Genomic DNA, 16475 nt, shown 5'->3' on the forward strand with positions numbered 1-16475 from the left:
TTTTAAAGGGGTTTTGATAATTTTTAAGTGTTTAATTTATTCTCACTTATTGGGGTTTTAGGTATAGCTTGTGCGTAAACCGTCGTAAAAGCCAAATTAGTAATTGGTCAGTAAAAAAGTTGTACTTTTTTCAGCATTTAATAATATGCGTATTTTAATTGAGTAAAATGTACGATTTTAATAATACGCACACTCAAACATATTCGAAATTTCGTAATTAAAAAATATGAAAATATATTGCTAAAAATAACAATAGGCTTTTATACCAAGAACTTTATTAAAAAAATCCACTGGAGTGGTTTGAAAGTGAATAATTATTTTGTATTTTTAGATGTAAATTTTGATAACCACAAATCATTTCTTCATTATGGCATTTTATCAATAAAGTGATGAATGAGGAAGTTCAGTGGTTTAAAAAAAAATGTTAATAGACTATTTAAACTAAGTAAAAAAAAATATTTTTTTAATTTTTATATATCGCATTGTCAGCGCTACGATTTTTTAAAGTTATGTATTTCTGAAATAGCTCCTCGTGTAACGTCAGAGGTTCATTTCCGCTTATTCCCATTCAGTTCATCCCATTGGTCCTGAAGCGACAAGCAGACCGGAAATCTTCCATAGCTCCTAGATCATAGGTTGATTCACATGAACCGGTGACGTCATTAAAAGTAGTGCGTTTTTATTAAAATATTTTTTATTATTTTTTCCGTACATTTTCAAGAAACTTTGATGTACAATTTAATGCTGTAATTTTCACCCGCGCAAGAAAACATTTTTTGTATCCAATTTCCCGTAGGGCTGAAGTTCCTCATTCAGCCAAAAACGAAAGTGACTATTATTGCTTACATACAAAACGTGAATTATTTAAGCAAATTTGGATAGAAACTGCATCTTTTTTGGTATTTATTTATGTTGAAAACATGTTTTACATAATTTTAGATAATATTCACAAGAAGTTTTGGAAAAATCTCATTTAGGGACAAGCATATAATGATATTAATTTATAGACGTATTTACACTTTTACTTTGAACGATTATGTACAATAGTGGAAGAAAAATAAATATTTATTATAAATTAACAACTGAATTGAAAAAATATATTATTAAGTCATTTTTTAATTCAAAGTTAAAATAGTATCAAAAATTACTCATACCTCCGTTAAAACTATAATTGTCCGTGTTAATGAGTGCTAGACGTTAGTCGGATATGCAGGAATCCGGATAGTTTGATTAACTATTTAAGTAAGGCAATGTTGGGAAAGAAAACTCAAAAATTACCATAGATCAGTTTTTTTTATTTCTTTTGAAATAATAATAAGAATTGGAATCACGTTAAAAACTTTATTAAATATGTCCAGCAAAGTTGATCGCTTTGACGAAGAAACTTGTTTAAACTTTTTTATTTGTATAATAACATCTCCTTATTGTTTTATTTTTTTATAACGAGCCAGATATTCGGCAATCCGGGTGACTTCGGATTAACGGGGTTCTACTGTACATAATAAACATTCTTTGGATCGACTTAGGCAATAGTGTTATTTAAAGTATTTCTCGAAAAAATAAAATCATACGTCAGGTTCTTATGTTTTGACATTGGTACTCGAAATCCTAGTGACAATTGATTAAACTTTTTGAAACCTATGAGTTGCGTGTTGCAAGGCTTTATTTAGTACCAAACTTCGTTGACTTTGTATTTTGTTTTGTGATCGGGTACTGTACTGGGGAATGTCTCTTTGAAGGCGGGCTTGAAGTTTCTGTGCATTTAGTCTAAAATTGTACTAGGAAAGTGCTAGTGATCTCGTGATAAGGAATCCCGCTAAAAGGCAGGATTATTGTTTTAAAACATATGTCCCTAAAATAAATATCATACGGCAAGTGACACATATTTACGATGGCTCAATTATAAATCATTTGCACCTCTGATTTTTTTTTAGGTTGTAAATTCTCGAATACAGTAAAGGTAGGATAAGTTCGAATGAACCATAGAAAAATAGATTGCCCGAAGCAACGAGAATAAAAGCATTTTTCGGAATAAACTGTATTCCAAGGGGGGTATTCTGAATCTTCTAGATCCCCCAGAGAGTGATTAATTTACGGATTTTTATTTTTTACATTTTGCTTCATATCTGGCCACACTCATGATTAAACGTCAAATAAACATGAACACGTGAAATCAAACATGATGATTTTCATTAGAACATTATTGCGTCCTTGAGGTGATTCTTAACGAAAATATGTAACTTATTATTCATAGATGACGCTTTTATAATTTTATTAAAAAAATCTATTTTAACGTTAATTTTCAATGTAATTTTTACAAAACTTGGTTTGCGGAAACTTTACACTACATCGATTTTGACAAAGTTCTTTTCACAAAATGGTATACAAAACAAAAAATAAAATAAGTTATATTATTAATATTTAAAGTGGTCAAACATTTTACTAAATGTTATTAAATATTTGTATATAACCACCTACCGACTTTTCTATGTCTACCGGTTTCGAGACGTACCCGTCTCTTCGCCAGGACACCAATTGAACGTTGGTTCATTGTTGGTTCAATTGCATGTTGATGCAAAACCCACCATACACCTTCACCAAAGTTGTTTCACAAAAATATAAAACCAACACGACATGCATTTTAATAAGCACATGCACTGATTAGACAAATATGCACTGATTAAATTATGAAAATATTCTCTTGTTTGAGAATTAATGAAAAACGTAGAGGGGATAGAAAAGTCGGTAAGTGATTAAATACAAATATTTAATAACATTTAGTAAAATAAGTTATATTAATAAGTTGTTTTTTGTAATATACCCATAAAGATTCTTTTTTGCGTTGCTCATTAACATTGATAGGGTTTATTTCACATTAAAGAGTTAAGTTATTTATTTACCTAGGTACTGTAAAAAAAATACTTTTTAAAATTATTTAAAATAAATACTTATAGTTTTAACAAATTAAAACAGGGATGGAGAATACCTTAAATAAGATAATGTGGAAGTCTAGGCATTTACAAGGCTTATGACCTGTCATTGGCTGGTTTAAGTGGCCACTTTACACACTGTGTAACATTCACCATTTTGCCTACGTTTGAACATCCAAATTTCTTCAATTCTTCCATTTGTTGATTTTAGTGAAGTTAAAGAGCTGAAACCTTAATTTTTGTGAAGAGATTCATCTGACTGAATTATTTCACATACTAGGCAACGCCTGAAAACAATTTTTCAATTTTTAAACTTCTTCTTGGATCAGTTGGTTTCATTACAATATTTGAGTTTGTCCAAATGTTCGTAGACAAAAGACTGGATTTCACCCCCTCGGGAGTCATTAAGATTAACACATTACAACAGGGATGGAGAATACCTTAAATAAGAGCATATGGAAGTCTAGGCAATTACAGAACTAATGACCTGTTATTGGGTGGTTTAAGTGGCCACTTTACACACTGTGTAACATTCACCATTTTGCCTATATTTGAATATCCAAATTTCTTCAATTCTTCCATTTTAAAACCTTTATTGTTGTGAAGAGATTCATCTGACTGAATTTTGTTTTTAATATGTGAGGATTGGGTGGTATGTTCGGTTGTTGCGTGTTTTATGAACTTCATTCATTTTAATGTAACGTTTATTGACCTATATGGTTTTTTTCAGAGTTCCTCGACTGACCTTTAAAGATGCTATCGCGTGCTACATGCAGGGCAGGTCAGCTCCTGAAGACTCCTTCCACCAGAGCTGGTAGCACCACATCCTCAGCAGTCATCAGCAAGGAGGAAAAGTACAGTTGCCACAATTACCACCCACTACCCGTGGCGTTATGCCGAGGAAAAGGTGACTATCGTAGAAAATCATCATACCCCTGTCCGCACCCGATGATGCAAAGGGCACTACATTAGCACATTAAATTTAGCGTATATCGATTATCTGTATGATAACAGTAATGTGAGCAGCCTTACGCTTCAGGTGCCAGTCCAGGAGCATGAAATATTTCAATGTACAAACCACCTTTTTCATAAATGTTTTATGTAGACCATCCGAGGAATTGAACCCGGGACGCATCAACCATTATAATCTCCATTCAATTTCCTTATTCAGGAATTTTATCTGAGAGAAGCCTTCGAGTCGCAAGGACTCATCAAGGATTCTGGCTCTACTTCCACATAACTGTATTCTCAATTCGCCCGGACACAGAAAAGAGTCAAAAATAATATTCCTTTTCTTATCCGAATTTCTGTCTGTGTCCGGGGCGCTGAAGAATACAGGTCTCTGTGAGAAATAGAACCAAAAATTCTGGACGAGTTTTTCCGACTCGATATTTATATCCCAAAAAAGAAAATCGAGTGTAGAAAAGTCCATAGGGTAATGGTCGGTGCGTTTGCCTACCGTGCTTGAGACTCCGGGTTCGATTCCTTGGAAGATCAACATGAAATATTTGTTTATAATATTGTTTTACACTACAATATTTTACTGTCCCTGGACTGGTACCTGAAGCGTAAGACATATCACTTTACCTTTATGTAACAGTGCCCTATGGACTATTAGATGCGGATAAGGGTTTGGTGATGATGAATTCCTATATACGAAATGTGAACATAATTATATTGTAATAAGAGAAATGTTTATAAAACATTGAAGTAAATAACTAGAGTAAACATAAGAATTCAAAATATGTCCCCTCAACCTGCGGCCAATTGACATATGTTTGATATAACGGACTTAAGTCTGTTGCAAGCATTCCCCGGCTACTTTTCTCCTCCCAATTACTAAAATGTCTATATGTTCACTAAGATACTGCACAAATCGATCTGGAAAGCGATGGTATAACCTTTCACCGACAAGTAATATTTTTATCTTAATCAATACTTGTTTAAAATAGCTATTTTAATTTCAAAAAACGTCTTATTATTATGTTACCAATTCGTGAGTTATCTCCTGTCTCTGTCCCGCTCAGTTAGTCTGACGTAAAGCAAAACGACAAGCAAAAGTGACGCGTATACGAAAGGGAGTGACATACTGAATATAACTTACAGCAGACCGATGTAAACAGTCCGTATTTTTACTGTACTACTTGTTTTGCTTGTCAATGTCGACCTGATATGACGTAACGATACTTGCTTCCTCCGCTGGTCAATCTCTTTCCTTTGGGGACGACTTTTTAGCTCGAATTTGTATGGAATGTTATCTCTATTTATAATAAAATGACAAAAAAAGTTTTAGCTTTTTAAAAATAATTTAAACATACCGAATAGTTAATGTTACACAGTGTTCAAAGCGGCCATTTAAACCTGCTGATGACTGGTCATAAGTCTTGCAAATGCCTATACTATCTAATTCCCTTCTCTAACATGTTATCCATCTTGTTTTAAAAAAATTGTATATCACACGTATGAATCATTGAATACATAATTAAGATAAACCTGTTCTAAGGAGGATTGCACAGTGATATTTTTTTCTCTCAGTTATAAAATTTAATTTTTTGTTCGTAAAATATACTTCGGCCAAATTTGAACGTCTGTACTGAAAACTTCTTGAATTTCTATAAACTAAATTCTTTAGGGAATTATTTTATTGAAATTTGTTGCAACAGAGAGGAAAAATATTTTTGAGAATGAAATATGGAGGTCTAGGCATTTACAGAACTAATGACCTGTCATTGGGTGGTTTAAGTGGCCACTTTGCACAGTGTGTAACATTCACCATTCTGCCTATATTTGAACATTTATATTCCTTCGATTCTTCCATCTGTTGACATTTGTGAAATTAAAAAGCTGCTGCATGTTATTTTTGTTGAATTTATTTACTAGACATTGTTTATTAAGTCGATCTTTTTCAAATTTGCTTTTATGCTTTATTACAACAATCCACTACTCCTACTACCATCACGCCATTTCCCCGTAGGGGCAGGTAGAGAGAATGGACCGCCACACACGTATAGACGTGTGTGGCAGTCCATTCTCTCTACCTATCCTTCAGGATAGCCTGGCATACATTCCTAGCTTCTTCCACATTCATACATCTTGTCATACATGCCCTTCGGTTCTGTCTGCTTTTGACATGACCAGACTTAATTGTTACATGATCGCCTTCTGGGGAACTGGTAACAAGACAGACATAACAAGAATACAAAGACAACAAAATAAAATTCTTAAACTAACATACAACCTACCCTACCTGACCTCTACGACTGAACTGTACAAAAAAACACACCAGTTTGACATAAATTACTTGACTAAAATTGAGACCATAAAAATTGTGCACAAAATAACACTGGGAAACATATAAGACGACGACATAATATTAGTCAAAAATGCTGACATACACAAATATAACACCAGACAACAACAACACTATCATATTGAAAAAGCAAAGACAAACACAGGACAGTCAAAAATACTACATAATGGACTTAAACACTACAACGACTTACCTTACTACTTGAAAACTTTTACTGGAGACAAATTTAAAATCAATCTGAAAAAGCACATGATGACTGAACTAACTAGACTAGACGAGACATTAAATGACTAGACAATATTAAATTTCTAATGTAACCCTAACGGGTTTTTAAAAATTGTAAATAAATAAAAAAAAAAAAAAAAAAATTGGTTTATCTGATCATGCCACGTCTTCCTTGGTCGTTATTTATTTATTTCGGCCATGTAAAAATATGACACCATGTCGCAATCTTGGTTTTTATCACATTGACCATACTGTCTAAGTTTAGGCATCCATATTTCCTCAACTCTTCCATTCGTATGTGACTATGATTATTTAATGGGTTTTGAAGAAATACTATTGTTTTTCTCGCTGATGGCTATCTTATCCGGACCGGAATAAAAGATTAACAAAATATTTATATTACGACACAACTACGTACGATTACACATTTTATATTAGAACACAGTAAAGATTATTAGACGATGACGTAGATACCTATGTAATAATCATAATATTTTGAGTGATAATTGCTGCCTACCACCTGGCAATACTTTTTATAAATTTCAAATACCTAAGATTATTCACGTATTTTTTATCGTTATCTGGTAATTAAGCGTTGTCAATTATTTTCTATAAATTGTTTTAATGTTGATTTTTTATATTTTTATTGCATCATTTACATTGACGTACACTTTCAGATGAATGAATTGTTTTTACATACATACAAATTTTGCGGATTTTTTCTTTTCAATTTGACTTTTTATTTATTTATTAATTTACACGCCCTACGGGCTTTTACACATATTAGAAATTACATTCAAGTGCAGCAGGGAAACATAAGTATGTAAATTTAGTTAAAATTATTTTTGAGAATGAAATATGGAGGTCTAGGCATTTACAGAACTAATGACCTGTCATTCATTTGTTGTACCAAAATTAAATAAGTATGATTTTTATTAAGAAACTTCGCTGGTCTGTCTTTAAATCGTATTTTTTTAACAAATTACAACAGGGATGAAGAATACCTTAAATAAGAGAATATGGAAGTCTAGGCATTTACAGGGCTTATGACCTGGCATTGGCTGGTTTAATTGGCTACTTTACACACTGTGTAACATTCACCATTTTGCCTATGTTTGAACATCCATATTTCTTAAATTCTTTCATTTGTTGATTTTAGTGAAGTTAAAGAGCTAAAACCTTTATTGTTGTGAAGAGATTCATTTGACTGAATTATTTCGCATTCTAGGCAATGCCTGAAAACAATTTTTCAATTTTAAAACTTCTTCTTGGACCAGTTGGTTTCTGTAATCATATCATTGTCGACTGTTTGTTTCTGTAAAATAAATAAATAATTAAATAAATAAATACACAAATACCCAAATAAGATGAACAAAGACGACGGGCTGAAATTAAACTCAACATGGTTTCCGGCACTACATTCTACGTAAATTACACACGGAATATGCCTACTGAGAACTGCGACACGGTACAAATTACTAATACAGAAACACGTATTTTTTTCTACAAAACACTCGGTTTACAAATGTTTGATTAAATTTTCGAAAAACAAATATTTAAATCTACGCACATTTATAAGTTATTTGTTATTTTTAAATAGGGGTTTACGCTTGGGACGTCGAAGGAAATAAGTATTGGGATTTTCTAAGCGGGTACTCCGCCACCAACCACGGGCACTGCCATCCTCGCATCATGGAAGCCATGGTGCAACAGATGCAGGTCCTCCATCACACCTCGAGGGCCTTTCACACGGACGTGCTCGGGGAGTTCGCCGAGATGATTTGCAAACTCTTCGGATACCAGAAGATGCTGCCCATGAACTCGGGTGAGTAAATCCTATATATTTTTAAAAACTTTTTTGAACAAAGTAGGGAATACGATAGGGAAATATCTTATTAATAAGGTTTTATGAAATAGAGTAAAAAAATATTTTTTTGTATTTATGAGTAGCTCAAAAATTTTTTTTATTAATTTATTTTTTAATTCCCGTAAAAACGGTGTATTGCATTGGCCACTCCCTAATACGCCACGATTTGGTTAAATTTTGAACTTTGTTTGTGACCGTTTAAATTTAGAATTATAGAACATCGTCAAGAATCTTGGCGTCACTATTTTCAAGGCCAAACATGTCGCGTTTTGGTAGAGACTCATTTTTTAACAATTTGATTTTAAAAGTTATGTATACAAACATTTCTTCACAATATCCATACTGATTTTGGAAATACAATTAATTTTTCTAAATCCATTTTACAAATTTTATTGATATTAGTAGTATGTGATTTTTCCCTTTTGACGGGTTTTCTGATATGGAGCAATGCTGTACTAACTTAAAAACACTTCATAAATAGTAATATCACTAATTATTTTTGCACCGCAACAGGCTAGGGCCACGATTATGAACAGCTATCTTCATCGGTATATACTGAGACGGTATAAAAAAACATCGATATTTATGTACGAAAGTGTGTATATTTGTATGAAAATTTAAAGTATCTTTGTCGGTAACCGGTAATTAAACACGTTTAGAAAAAACTATTGCAAACATATTATATTTTTCATAAAGAAAACTTAATTTTACTTTGTAGATAAAATTGAAGATAAATTTTAACTTTCAATCATAATCGAAGCCCAGGCTGCCCAATTACAGTGATAAATGATTATAGCACAGAACATCCAAGCTGGAGGAAAATCACATTTTATTTTTGTGTTCTCACCGGGAATCGAAACCGGAGCCTTCCATACCACTGAGGCCGCAAATTGACGTGCTTATAATTTTATTTTTATTGTTTTAATTTTAAAGGTGTGGAGGCTTGTGAGTCTGCGTGTAAGATAGCCAGGAAATGGGCTTACAACGTCAAGAAGATCGAAAATGGAAAAGCAGTTATTGTATTTGCCGAGGGTAACTTCTGGGGAAGATCTTTGGCGGCAGTCTCCTCGTCTACAGACCCTGAGAGCTACGAAGGATATCAGCCCCTTATGCCAGGTTTTGACCTGGTCCCGTATAATGATCTCAAATCACTAGAGGTGAGGAGTTGTTTCTTATTTACAAGACTTGTATTTACTGTAAATTTTAGGAGGATCCTGTGTGGTAATTGTGAGTTTAATATTTATCGAGGTAGGGAAATGGTTTTTGTTTAAACTATCATATTTTTTTCCAGTAACATAATATAGTTTAATTGTGTATGTTGTTTTTTTCATTTTTATACATCAAGTAGGTTTCTAATAATATTATTTTACATAATACAAAATTACGAATAATGTTGTTTTTATTTTTTTAAAATACGAATTAACTTCGTTTAACTGTTCATTTATGAGTATATTCGCGGAAATATCACTTTTTAAACATTTTTAAAGTAATAAATATCTATGACATACTGTCTGGTGAAAAATTTTTTTTTTTCTAATTATTAGTAGCGTAAAAATTATTTTTTGATTTGTGATTTTGGATTCCCGCAAAAATGGTCATTCCATTGGCCACGCCCCTAATGCGTCACGATCCATGTTTATTTGCTCCTGCCCATTCAAGTTTGTTTAGAACATTGTCACTAATCTTGACGTCACAACTGTCAAGGCTAAACATGTTGCGTTTTTCTAGCGACGTATTTTTATTAAATTTTCTTTTTACATTTATATATGAAAACATTTCTCCACAATATCCATTTGGATTTTGACAGTACAATCAATTATTCTAAATCCATTTAATATATTTTTATCGGTATTCGTAGTATGTGATATTTCCCTATTGTCGTTTTTTATCATTTAAGTACTGTTTTATATTGATTGTTCTAACAAATTAAGCATATTTCCTATGTGTAATGTTTGGGCTTATTGTTGTTTACCAAATTATGTTTGATATGGAAATGATTTAGAACAAATATTCTATATCTTCAATACAAATTCTGTTTATGAATTAAAACGAATTCTCACTCGTTATTTTTTAGAAAAATAATGGATTTATTTTAAAATATATTATTAAATTTAACTTAGTTTCCTGGAATACGTGATTTTTTATTTCTTTATTTAACATGTTAGACATAATTTTAAATTGTACATTGGTAGATTTATTGCCAAATGGCAACTTCTTCCAACCAACTGATGATGATGATTTCACTAAATAGAGGTTTTATTATTTAGTAATTTAACTTTTTTATTTTTGTTTTATTGCTCAAAAAACTTTTATTTTTTAAGTACTAATGATGTATTAATTTTTTTTATTATAATTATCTAGTTATTCTCAACTTTACTGTGCTATAGATTTTATCATGGTTATTGCTATCTTTATTTAGAAATGTTATGTTTCTTTTTAACTTTTTGTTTACTAAATTGTTTAGTTTTAATTATTATACTATTTCATACTATGTACTATATTATTATTGTGCACTGCTGTGATTATTTCTGAAAATTATTATTTTTTTGTAAAGGATTCTTCGAACCGTTGATGCATAAATAAATATCAATGAGGTGTTTTGCAAATTGTATTTTTTCTGGTCTTTGTTTAATGGACGCACTTTTATGTTTTGTGAATATAATATTGAAAGATCTGTCTGATTGACCGATATAAATGGCATCACATTCCACACATTTTAATTTGTAAATACCACTTTTATCCAATAGTTTTAAACCCTTGTAGGTACAATGAGCCTTTAGACACTGTTTCCTCTTTTTCTATGCCAAAAATATTTCGCGTCAATGATTTAGAAACTACATAATATGTCCAAGATCTGTGCAGGTATACTTACCAACTGAAACAAAGTTTTCAATTTAAATTGCCATTTTACGGATTCTTTGAATAGTGGGCAATTTATAAAATGATAAAAATGGTTTTAAAAATTAATTTGTTGTTTAGAAAGCACTGAAGAATCCCAACGTATGTGCCTTCATGGTTGAGCCGATCCAAGGAGAAGCTGGTGTTCTGGTCCCTGATGATGGATACTTGAAGGGAGTGAGGGACCTTTGTACTAAAAACAATGTTCTTTGGATAGCCGACGAAGTAAGTTTATATTTATACACATTTTATACAAAACGAATCTTTTTTATTGATCCAGCTCAAAGTATTTCTCTGAACTGGATTAAAAAAAATATTTTGTTATTATGGCAATGTGACATGGCAATATGGCAATGACCTCAATATAAATTTGTATGGAGACTCAGTTCTCGTTACGAAATATGATATTCTCAAAGTTTGATAGAATTACAATTCACTAGGCAAATTTTCAAATTACTTCTTTTGAGTATAAGCAGTTTAAATTAAAACACACATTAATATATTTTAAAACATAATTTTTTTATCAAATTATAATGCAAAACATTAAAAAAACGTGGCATTTATTTTTACAAATAAAAAATATTTAACATAATCAGAGATAAAAAGAAACCGCATTTTAGTTAGTATATTAATAATTTATTAGTATTTTATATATTTAAAGGTCTATGAAATACTGTCCAGTAAAAAAATATTTTTGGCTAATTATTAGTAACGTAAAAAATACTTTTAAAGCTGTAATTTGGAATTTCCGCAGAAATGGTCATTTCATTGGCCACGCCTCTAATACGTCACGACTCATGTCTATTTGTTTCTGCCCATTCAAATTTGTTTAGAACATTATCACGAATCTTGACGTCACAACTGTCAAGGCCAAACATGTTGCGTTTTTCTAGCGACGTATTTTTATTAATTTTCTTTCCACAATATCCATATTGATTTTGAAAATACAATGAATTATTCTAAATCCATTTCATAAATTTTTATCTGTATTTGAAGTATGTGATATTTCCCTAGTGGGAAATATCACATACTTCAAATACATAATACAAATACTCTATACACATTATCATAATAATGATCATTGTAATTTTGAGTTGCTTACTAACTTGTTTAATAAATGCTTCTTCCTCAGGTTCAAACTGGTTTAGGAAGAACCGGGAAGAGGTTGTGTGTGGACTATGAAGGGGTGCGCCCTGATCTCCTTGTACTGGGCAAGTCCTTAGCTGGAGGCCTGTACCCCGTATCCACAGTTCTGGCTGATGACCCTGTCATGAACGTTATCACTCCAGGTATTCAAAAAAACATCACATGTGATTCTCTTTTAGTAATTGATCCGCGTAGATCTATTGTGACGGGCCAGGGCCGCGATTACAAACGCTATCTTCATCGGTACATATCGAGACGGTATACTAAACTTTTCTACTATATCTTCCTTCCTCGGTATGGCGAATTTTGATATATTAACATGTCGATACGTGTTTTCATTTCGTCATCCCAGAAGTCATATGATCAAATGTAACTAATAGGCGGCGCTGAAACTTATTTACTCCGCATTCAATGATAAATTAAAACCAAAATATTTATCTTTCGAAATTTAAATAGGCTTCCGTAATAAAAAGTGGTCACTTCAAAACAATTTTAAATTGTAATTAAAGCAAAAAAGTGCTCGCTTAAATATGATTTTTATAAAACATTTTCCAAGACGGTATTTTCGGCGGTATTATAGTATAGTATATTTTAAGGACTAAGTATAGGTTTCGATTCTGAACATAACGCCTAGCTGGCGGTCGGAGAACAACTAAATACGTGTTGGGCATGACTGAGCGTTTTGGAATAAGTTAACTGTTCCCATTTTTTAGGGCTCAGGGCATGTCTATGTATAGATATGTTAATGGTAGACACCCATGGATTTTGATTTGGAGTAGGCACGTCGCTAGGTAATTTTAATTTCAGATAATCATAGATTTAGATTTGAAATATTTATATGTATGTACTTTTAGGAACCCATGGGTCTACATTTGGAGGAAACCCCCTCGGATCCAGAGTGGCTATGGCTGGTCTCCAAGTCCTGGAAGACGAGAATCTGTCCTCCAACTCCTTCACCATGGGCGAGCTGATGAGGGAGAGGCTGAGGGGGATGATGGGGAGCGTTGTTACTGAAGTCAGAGGAAAGGGGCTCATGAACGCCATTGATGTCAACACAGGTACGTGGCAGCTACAGATACAAATTATAGGTTATTATTATGGATAATGTATACAAAGCCATTTTTTGTAAAATCACCATAAGGGTAGGAAATATTCAATGATAAAGTTCAGTGTTTTTTTATATTTTTTTATTTGTTAATATACTATTAAACTAAGCCAAAAACATTTTTTTTCAATTTTTATAAATCTTATTATCAGCGCTACGGTTTTTTAAAGTTTTTTATTTATGAAATAACTTCGCGTATGACGTCAGAGGTTTGGCTTCCATCTACGGCAAGCAAACCGGAAATCTTCCATAAATCTCATATCATAGGTTAAATCATAATGTTTTTTTTTTTTCCTACATTTTCAGGAAACTTTTTCCTACAATTTAATGCTCCAATGTTTGCCGCGCGCAAGAAAACATTTATTGTATCCAATTTCCCGTAGGGTTGAAGTTCCTCATTATGACAATAACGGAAGAATTTATCAAATAAACGGTTATAAAAGTAACCATTTTAAATACTTAGATAAAAAAAAACTGTTATTAAAAATATTTGTTGCAAAATAATCGGTTGGTGATTAAACCGTTTCTAACATAATCGGGCTTAAAAATGATATACAAGATACAAGTAACATTAATAAAAAATGCTGACATACACAAATATAATACCAGATAACAAGACTACTAAATTTAAAAAAGCAAAGGCAAACGTAGGACAGCCAAAAATACTATACAATGGCCTGAAACACAATAATGACTTAGGTACCTGACCACTTGAAAAATTTCACTGGAGACAAATGTAAAATGAACCTGAAAAAGCACATGATGACTTTACTTACCAGACGAAACATAACAATAGACTTTATAATAATATGTTTCTTATATAACCCTAATGGGGTTTTAAAAATGCATTTAATCGGTAACTTAAATAACTGTTATCGGTTTGCAAAATATCCGCCATAAATATTGTCGGTTACAAAAATGTTATCAAATTAAGCAAATAAAATCAAATAAGTTTTCGAAATAAACTATTTAAATATTGGTTATAAATGAAAAAAACATTTTTAATATTCAAAGTTTTGAAATATTAAATTAAAAAGCCGTGTGGTCAAGTGGTTATCGCATTTACCGCTCATGCACAAGGTCTCAGATTCGACTCAAAATATGCGTGTTTTTTCTGTCATATTTCATGGTCCCTGAAATGGTGCCAAAATCGTAAGACTGATCATCCTGCCTTCATGAAATAAAATATGATCGAGGTACATTGCGGGAGTTTAGTGGTTTTTTATTTGTTAAAATATTATGAAGATTTTTTTACATGTACCTATCGTATTATCAGTTCTACGATTTTCAAAGTTTCGGATTTTTTAAATTATTCCGTCTGTGACGTCACAAGTTCAAGTGGGAGAGTTCTGCTGATTGGTGATTTGGCTTCCCGGAAACCGAAAATCCATCACAACACACTATCATTGGTTGATTATTAAGAACTTGTGACGTAGTTCAAAGTTGTTCATTTTAAGTTGAAAATCCAATTCTGACTCGCTCGAACGTAATTTTTCCATTTTAGGTCAAAATATTTTGGAGCTATCATTACTCTTACGAAACTGGTTATTTTATGTGAGAAATCAAAATGAACAATAAATGAATTACAAAAAAATCCCGAAAAAACCTTATACAAATTAGAAAAAAAATTAATTCAAAGCGATCCGATCGAAAATTTTCAAAGACCCATTAAAAAATCATAACTCAAAAACATGCGAAGTCGCGGAACACACATGGGGGTGATTCGGATACCCCTCAATATGAGGCAGCTACATTTTACCTTTGGATGTCTCTTCGCCGGCCACCCTGTAGTTGCTGTTTTGAAAAAAAAACGATCAAAGTGGTACCGGGCAATCATTACCCTTTTTACCCCATACAGAGAGGCAATTAAAATATTTTACATGTAACCAGGTACAAAAACAAGATTGCAAAGCATTGCAAACACAAAATTTTAGAAAAAAAATATTTTTTTTATCGAATTTGTAAAAAACGATTAATTTTCCATTTTTGTAATTCATTGGGTAGTTACTGTACTTTGATACTGTTTATAAAATCGGATTATATTTATTCCTTTAATTATACCTTGATGAAGGAACGCGTTGTATATCAGAAACCGGTCAGTAATTAAATAAATAATATGTAGTAACAACAAATATAGTGTATAAATAAATAATAATCACAAATCACTAAATTTGTGATTATTATTTTAACACTAGGTTAAAATATAAGTTTTAGATTTAAAAAGTGTTTTTTTTCCAGATGCTATTGATCCGTGGGAGTTGAGCCTTCGCCTGATGAAGGCTGGTCTCCTGACCAAGGTGGCTCATGGAAAGGCTCTAAGATTATCTCCACCCTTAATCATCACAAGAACGGAAATGAACGAAGCTATGGATGCCATGGAAACTGCGATCAAGGCAGTTTGAGAAATACAAATCACAAACTAATTAATTAGGAAGAAAAATATTTTACACACAAAAAAAAAAATTATACCATACAATAAACCCGTTTATATTTTAATTAGTTTTTTATTTCAAATCATTTAACATTAAGTACAAGAAACGTATGATATTTAACTAATGACGTTTTTTTTTTAATTTAAAAATGAGCACCGAAGTATAACAAAATGGTATAGGTTTTACGCCATTTGTCAATTTTTGCTTCATATATGGCCACACTGATGATTGAACGTCAAAAAATATGAACATGTGAAATCAAACATGATGATTTTCAAATTTGTTGCAAGAAATCTAGACATTTAAAGAGTTTATGACCTCTTCCATATTCCCTTCTCAAAAATGTTTTCCGTCTCTGTTGCAACAAATTTAAATATGAATAACTCCCTTGGGAGGAAATCCAGGCAGTCTGCAAGCATTTGGACATACTCGATCTACACATTGATAATGATTTTCATTTAGAACATTATTGCGACCTTAAGCATTACCCAAAACACTTTATTAGGTTGAATTGACCAAATCGTATTCTGTGCGTATTAGTGCGTATTGGTGCGTATTAGTT

The 16475-nt window shown here is 32.0% G+C and overlaps 1 protein-coding gene across 4 annotated transcripts in view; it reads left to right on the forward strand.

Annotated features, from left to right (window-relative positions):
* LOC148279744 (ornithine aminotransferase, mitochondrial-like) overlaps nucleotides 1–15977 on the forward strand; it is a 32508-nt gene extending 16531 nt beyond the window's left edge. For all 4 annotated transcript variants that reach the window (XM_088229505.1, XM_088229507.1, XM_088229508.1 and 1 more), the window contains exons 2-8: nucleotides 3661–3837; nucleotides 8066–8290; nucleotides 9266–9489; nucleotides 11312–11455; nucleotides 12363–12519; nucleotides 13231–13434; nucleotides 15720–15977. In XM_088229505.1, coding sequence (XP_088085631.1) covers nucleotides 3684–3837; nucleotides 8066–8290; nucleotides 9266–9489; nucleotides 11312–11455; nucleotides 12363–12519; nucleotides 13231–13434; nucleotides 15720–15883 — 1272 coding nt within the window. In that variant the 5' untranslated portion in view covers nucleotides 3661–3683 and the 3' untranslated portion in view covers nucleotides 15884–15977. The remainder of the gene's footprint in view (nucleotides 1–3660; nucleotides 3838–8065; nucleotides 8291–9265; nucleotides 9490–11311; nucleotides 11456–12362; nucleotides 12520–13230; nucleotides 13435–15719) is intronic.
* The last annotated feature ends 498 nt before the right edge of the window (nucleotides 15978–16475 follow it).

Source organism: Micrasema longulum, unplaced genomic scaffold, assembly GCF_059751315.1.
Source record: "Micrasema longulum isolate JH-2025_06_02 unplaced genomic scaffold, ASM5975131v1 h1tg000678l, whole genome shotgun sequence".
Lineage (NCBI taxonomy): Eukaryota > Metazoa > Arthropoda > Insecta > Trichoptera > Brachycentridae > Micrasema > Micrasema longulum.